Source organism: Miscanthus floridulus, chromosome 5, assembly GCF_019320115.1.
Source record: "Miscanthus floridulus cultivar M001 chromosome 5, ASM1932011v1, whole genome shotgun sequence".
NCBI lineage: Eukaryota > Viridiplantae > Streptophyta > Magnoliopsida > Poales > Poaceae > Miscanthus > Miscanthus floridulus.
The window spans coordinates 92,144,516-92,151,715 of record NC_089584.1 but is presented as its reverse complement, the minus strand read 5'-3'; the positions used below and the strand labels follow the sequence as shown (position 1 = coordinate 92,151,715).

At 44.7% G+C, this 7,200-nt stretch overlaps 1 protein-coding gene across 1 annotated transcript; it reads right to left on the bottom strand.

The window, feature by feature from the left end:
- Positions 1-320: 320 nt before the first annotated feature.
- On the bottom strand, positions 321-4,613 carry LOC136450234 (GDSL esterase/lipase At1g28600-like). The gene is made up of 5 exons (XM_066450603.1): positions 4,241-4,613; positions 3,892-4,113; positions 1,616-1,764; positions 1,258-1,534; positions 321-731 (listed from the first exon to the last, which is right to left on the bottom strand). The coding sequence occupies exons 1-5, from the start codon at positions 4,515-4,517 to the stop codon at positions 451-453; spliced, it is 1,206 nt and encodes a 401-aa protein (XP_066306700.1). The 5' UTR covers positions 4,518-4,613; the 3' UTR covers positions 321-450.
- Positions 4,614-7,200: the final 2,587 nt, after the last annotated feature.

Genomic DNA, 7,200 nt, shown 5'->3' with positions numbered 1-7,200 from the left:
TTTACCTAAGGAGTCTAGAAGTTCACAATAACCAAGGGACGACTCGACGATTGGTTTGAGCGGCGATGAGGCCACGAGGCAACTAGATACCGGTGTAGCTATTATTTTATTAGAAGGAGCGTCCGTAATGTAACCAATGCCCTGAGGATATAGGCAAATAACTAAACCTCGTTAAAAAAAACATCGTGCCTCAGTATTGTTCTCACTCGTGTATTTTCTTCTATGTGGTTTATACTTCTGCATTTTTTTAGGGAAACAGGAAAGGGCGTCCCCCTACTGTGCATTTTTGGTTAGTGGATTGAATAGATCTAACCGTGCACTCTAACAAACATACAGTAGCTAGGTTCACAAGTTATTAGTTAAAAGTTACAAAGTATCGCTTGTTGATATCAAAATGGAACTTATAGAAGTGGGCGATGGAGTACATACAATTAAATATATACAAAATGATTACAGGTCGTAGAGGGGTTTGTATTCAGCAGAAGAGCCGAGCTCCATAAGCTGTGGACATGAAGTGGTGGTGGAAGCAATTGACGGACTTGTGTAGGAACCTAGTAGCAGGCCCGTAGCAATGGCCCTGTATGCAGATTCTGATGGATGGAAGCCATCCCATGATCCATACTTTTCTGGGTTATCGCACAGTTTATATTCTCCGAATCCACATTTTGAAGTTGGGGACACACCATAGGGTCCTTCTCCACCGCAGCAAGCCACTAGGGGATGTTCGATCCCTGAACAACAGTTATGGCGCACATAAAAAAACAGTTATGGCAACATTAACTATATCGCCAAGAAGAGTTTTTTTAACCCTTTTATACTATTCATAGAATACATTTATACTACTGTGGCAATAGGAACATCCAATAAAAAGGAAGGAAAGAATAATGCTAAGTGGTCTAAACTGCCAGTTCTGCGTGATGTTATACAATGCTAATTATGTGCTTACTATATGTAATTTGATACTACTTGGTATTAGGACTCCACAAGAAACATAATCAAACAAACTCCCATTTGCTGGTCAGCTAAATGCATCAAACGCATTGCTCAAAATTGAAGTACCAACAGCGAAAATGAATCTAAAATACAAGTAAAGCATGGTGACTAACAGTAACCAAAGGCCTACTTAACCTAGCCTTGGTTTCCTAAATAAATAGTTTCTGAAAGCTTGATGGCATGAATTGTAGTCTGTCAAACAATCTTCAGATAAGTAGAGATTAAATTTCATAGTAGAAAATAAAGGAAAATATCTGAGCCTACCATATTGTTCAGGGGAAAGGAAAATCTCCATAGCAGCTCCAAAGTAATCCGCATAGATGATGGTTACTCCAGGATGGAGCTTGCGAAGCTTCTTAAGCTCCTCCACAAGAACCTTGTTGTGGTACTGTGAGAACTCGTTCAACCACCTAAGACAACCTGTCTGTGGTTGATAATCCTCTTCCTTATCACTCTTGAATATCATCAGATAGTCCGGGACACATCCAATAGGGAGGTTTCCTGGAACCACAAGATTCTTGGCTCCTAGCCGAATCAATTCCTGCAAACTCAATTCATTATAAATTGCTATCTATATACAATGTTAGCAGCCACAACACCTACAACAAAAACTAATGCTCACGCTGATTGTAGAAGAAATTTTCGCAACAACACTCGGAGTGATGGTGCGAATTTTCTCCAAGGGAACTCTAGAAAGAAGAGGAAAGTTGTAGTCATTGCCCCCGATTTCTCCAACCAAGAAGAGAGATTGGTTCATCATATCTGAGCAACCTATGCGACAAACATGATTCCGAATCAGCATATAGAGATTACATCATACAAAAGAAGGTGATGAAATTACTGCATTCCACGTTTTGATAAAACTAAGGCATTCCATAGCAGTTGGAGCTGGGGATAAAAACAGGACGGGGAAATCCCGTACCGACCAACACCATTTATCATATTTACCGGTCATTTACTGTACTTTCAGTAAAATATGGAAACAGGAAAAAAAACAGGATAATCAGGAGAAAGGTTTTCCTGACCGTATTCTCTGTTCCTGTTTTTATATAGGGGAAAGTTCCTGCTTTTTATCCAAGAAAGTTCCCGTTTTTCAGGCTCAAACGCCAAACCCCATATTATTAAAATTTAATATTTATCAGCTCAGTCAAAACATCAACCTTACTGGAGTCCTGGGCACCAGTTCTTGTTCCCATAGCAAGGTGGGATGAATGCTTTGCCTTGCAGATTGCATACTGCAGAGTGCTAGCTGTTGCGCTGCTAGTGCTTTTTTTTTTCAGGTCAAGCGGCAGGAAACTCACACAGATGGCTTGGCCCAAGTTCATTCACAATCCTGGGAGTTTGCTCCCAAAAATAGTGACCCATGTTCGTTCACAGCAGATAGTTTGGCCAGTCTTTGCATTTCTTTCCCTTTTCATGTTCTTTTTTTACAGCTAATTATTCTTTGCCCAAGGTAGATCATGATAATTAAAAGAAATTGCTAGTTGACTTTTCTATGGAAATGTGCATTGATAAGCTCACCATACCTCATGATTTGTGGACTTATGATCTTATATAATTTGCTTGTGACACCTAAATCTTGAAGTTATGGACTCATGGTCATGTAGTTTAGTGTCCCTGATTTGAATTATCGGTTCCCGACCGAATTATCCTGTTTCTGATTTCCCGACATAACTGTTTCCGTTTTCCTAGCCAGTGTTCCCAATCATGTTTCCGTTTTCGGTAAAAATATGAAATCAAAAGTGGTTAAAGGATTTTGACAACTGCTCATCCCTAGTTGGAGTGTTCACAAGCTCACAACAATTGACTGTAGATATATGGTTTGGAACAAGTCAGATTGATCATACAATATGTTTTGAAGCACAGCAACGGATTTCTTGACCGCAACACGCTATGTCAAGAGGAAGTAAAAGCACTTGCTTGAACAGTTCGTTCTCACTAATTATTCTATATCTATTCCAAACAAGTGAAATTATGAGCTCAACTAGTTATAGATGCATACAGTTGATTTCTGGTCTTGTAGCATGTCAGTGCTTGTAGAGATTTAACAGTTCATTTCACAATTCTGACCATAAGCTTGCCTACTGGAAGAACACTAATATTGGTGATCGTTCGGGTGCCATAAAATTAAAAATAAAAAAAATGACAGCAAAATGTTCTGCATGTCTTCTGCCGAAATCGCCAATAGAGTGACTGATATGAATTGGCCAGCTATTTGTATTGGTTGAGCTGATACTATCAATCATTGATTTCCTTTTTTATTTTTGTTTTGAAAGAGCTGGCAGGAGCTCTGCCAAGCATATATTTAATATAGTAGGGGACATATAACTACAAAACATAAATGGAAAATGACAGATTCGATTTAGAAGCAGAATTTTCAGTTTTTATGTTTTTTTTTTATCTAAACCAAGTAGCGAAGATGAACTTCCACATGTGTTTAGACTTTAGACTCCCATGGTCCCACCCTTGTTCCACACATCTTTCAGCGTCCATCTCTGCACCACACATCTTTCAGCTTCCGTCTCTTAACTCCCGGTAGTTCACTGCACAGTATCTTCTAGAAATTGCTTTCTACTCCAACTTGCTAGTACTTTCCTCACCTACCAGGGTACCAGTACGATTTTGCCTGGATCCCTTGCCAGCGCTCGCCTTGCCTAGCTGGGCTGGGCAAGAAGCTGGAAATGTCAACGTGTTTGGATCCGTTGTCGGCTGCCTCGGTGCCGTGAAAGCAAGCGTTTCCTTCGATAAGATCAGGCGGGCCGATTCGGCTCCCTTGCGCCGGCAAAGCGGCAAGGCTTGCTTGGGCGTGCGAACCCGTCAAATGGGGAAGCATGGAACCGGAGGAGACGAGGAGGTGAGACAGGACGGAGACGAGGAGGTGAGACAGGACATGCATACCGGCGAGGTTGCCAGGGCAGAGTAGGTCGAGCAGATCGCGAAACCACTCCATCTCCATGTCGAGGCCCACTTGATTGCCCATTTTGTCGAAACCCCTTGCACGGATTTCATCCGGGCTGAGCGCCGTGGCGCCGCCCACGGCGAAGTTGGCCCCGCACGCGAAGTCCTCCGCGCTCCGTCCGCTGAGATACGGCCGCACGAACGGGAGGCCCAGCGTGTCCGCTGCGACCACGTGAATGAATCCCAAATCTCAAATCAGTACTGCCACTGCCACGCAGTCTAATTGATCAATCGGTCGATCGATCGATTGTTTGGTACTAGCTCCGTAGTGTTAGTGTAGGTAGCTTACCGATGAAGTCGACCACGAGGCGTCCATTGGAGGCGCGCCCGGTGGCGCGGTGGAAGAAGGTCTCGCCGTAGGGTGGCCGGAGCGCGGCCGCGCCAGAGTCGTTGCCGTAGACGAACGGGTAGTTGCCGGTGTCCGCCAGCGAGTCCCCGAAGCTGAACACGCGCGGATAGCAACCCGCCGCTGGCGCCACTGCATCCAATAGTAGCACCACAACCGCCGCCGCAGCCGCCGGCAAGAGGAGCCCTCGTCCTCCTCTCGCGGAGGCTGAGGAAGGCATGGCGAATCAGCTCGGGGAGACGGGCACGCCGTCGAAGAGGCCGAACAAGTCTCTTATTGGGGAACGCCTCAGCGTCACCAAACCAATATCGACATCAGCGTCTGACTGCGACTGCAACCCCACTGATGGCAACAAAAGCTAATTTTGTAAGAAAAAAGAAAAAAAAAGCAATCCCACGCTGATAGCAACAGAAGCTAATTTTGTAAGAAAAAAGAAAAATAAAGAAAGAAAAGAAAAGCAAAGGTACTCACCATTCGATGATAGAAGGCCGTGGTTTTGGAGCTCCGGGTTCAGTATCTAGGCTTCCTCTCAACCTTATTCCAGTTTCCACGGAGTTAGTTTGATACACTAGCGATTAGCGAGCAGGCTGGCGAGACGGTGGGAGGATGAAAAATAGATGATACTCCGTGCGTTGCTGCGGAAATCTTACAGTAACATGTAAGATACGAGGACATAAAGAATAATATGTTTTGATAAAGAAAATGGATTATACATGACAAAAAGAGAAAAACACCAACTACTTATGTGGAAGCTATAAAAACGTCTTGTTGTACAGCTTATCAATTAGCAAGTGGCACATGACTACACAAAGAACACGCCTTGAAAAATTAGATTAGATGGCACAATGTTTATATTAGGAAAAACAAATGGATTTTCACATCTAACTTCAATCACCCTTTTTTCTGATTTTGAGTCCCCTTCCCCAACGGCAAGACAAAAAAAACTTTACATATATTTAAATAATGATTGAACCGTGCCTATCTTATCCACAGCAGCATGCGGCAGCTCCCCTCCTTCATCCCGTGACCGAATCCCCTTCTCTTCCCTTCGTGAGGCAAGGTGAGCAGCATTAGACCTTAGACGACACAGGCAGAGAGAAGTTGGACTCTTTGCCAACAGTTATGCGGGCTTCATGATCATATATTCATATAGTATATAGAAAGAAGAGAAGTAGACGCCCGAAAGCCCAACCTCGTTTTTCCGTCATCGCTGCCTCTTCCTTCTTGGTCCCGCTCGACTGCAAATTTCTTCCACCACTACGTCTCAATTAGGTTGTTCGCTGGTTTGTTTATAAACTGATAAGTCCAGTTGATACTGATTTGTTATGAGAAAAAAATACTATTAATTGGCTGATAAACTCTAGTTGAAATCAACGAGCGAACATTGAGAACGGGCTGAATATCGGTTGTCCGCATCTGCCGCACAACCGCTGTCAGCCAGAGCTAGCTTCTTCCTGGAGACACTGTACGCCCACGCTAGCAACTTCCGCCTCGGTCGATCTGCAGACACTGCACACTCGGTTGAGGCGGAGGTCCGCAGGAAGGGCGTGCCCCCGGCGCCGCTGCCGGTGGCCATCATCGTGACGACTGCACTCGTGTTGTCGCACAGAGCGAAATTGGCACATCAACGGTCCCTCGATGTGGGTACCGACGCATACCACCACTGCTGCCGCTCGACTGACTGCCACCGTCGTCACCGCTGGACACGCAGGGATGGCTCAGGTTTAATAAAAGGGTTGCAACTCGTGGGTGGGGTAGTAGCGGAGTAGACAGAAGACCGGTGGCCAAAAATGACCGTTCATTTCGTCTACCACTGCCAGTTTATGAAATTACCAATAGCAGTTTATGGAATTGGGAAGGAACAGATGCATGTCTTGTGAACGCTGGCTGATGGGAACGGAGGAGACCCTTCAGCTACCGATTTTTTTTGTTTTTTAGCCTTTTCTTTTAAAAAAATTCATAAATATGTCCCTGATGGTATGATTTTAAAATCTAGGTCCTTAGCTCGGCATCATCGTTGGTAATCTCAGCGTCATAGATTTTGGCACTTAGGTCTTAGGCTCGGCGTAGACGTGGCGGTGACTTGACAAGCACTTTGGCGCCGTAGATCTTGGCGCCAAGCTTGACGCCGTGGTTATTGGCGTCGAGAACGGCGCCATGATCTATGACGCTGAGGTGGTGTCCCAACCTTCCTGCCCGAGCCTTTCTTCTCTTTTTTCTCCTCCCTCTCGGGTTTTCTCTCCCCACTTCGCCCTACCTCACAAATCGGCATATTGGACTTTGAAAACTTTGATTTGATCCGTAGATCTTCAAGAGCAAGGTATCCTCACTCCCTTCTAGTTTTTTTAAATCGATTTGGTATATATATTAGTCGGATTTTTTAACTTAAGAATCATCATTACTTAGGGTTTCATGCAATTTTAATATTTATATTATACAACCGTAGGATGCCAAGGCGTAGAAAAGCTACCAAACCAAAGTAACTGTCGGTGGTACGACCCCGGATACCCACAGCAGACCACATGGGCTGCGCCCCCAGGGGCGGCTCAGCCCACGAGATGAAGCCTTGTGGGGCATGACTCTGCTCGGCGCCTCCCGCAAGATACTGGGAAGATATTCTGAAGATGCTACGAGATCTATTAGGATACGTATGATCCCATGATTCCTGTAATCTATTATTACTTTTCGGTTATCTCTCAGATCTAACCGACTTGTAACCCTGTCCTCCGGACTATATAAGGTGGGCAGGGACCCCCTCCAAACTCACGCAATATCATACGATAGCCAATATAAACCAATAGACCACAGGAGTAGGGTATTACGTCATACTAAAGGCCTGAACCTGTCTAGCTCGTGTGTCTCTGTTGCCTTCTTGTTCTTGATTACACGCCTCTCTGTCGATC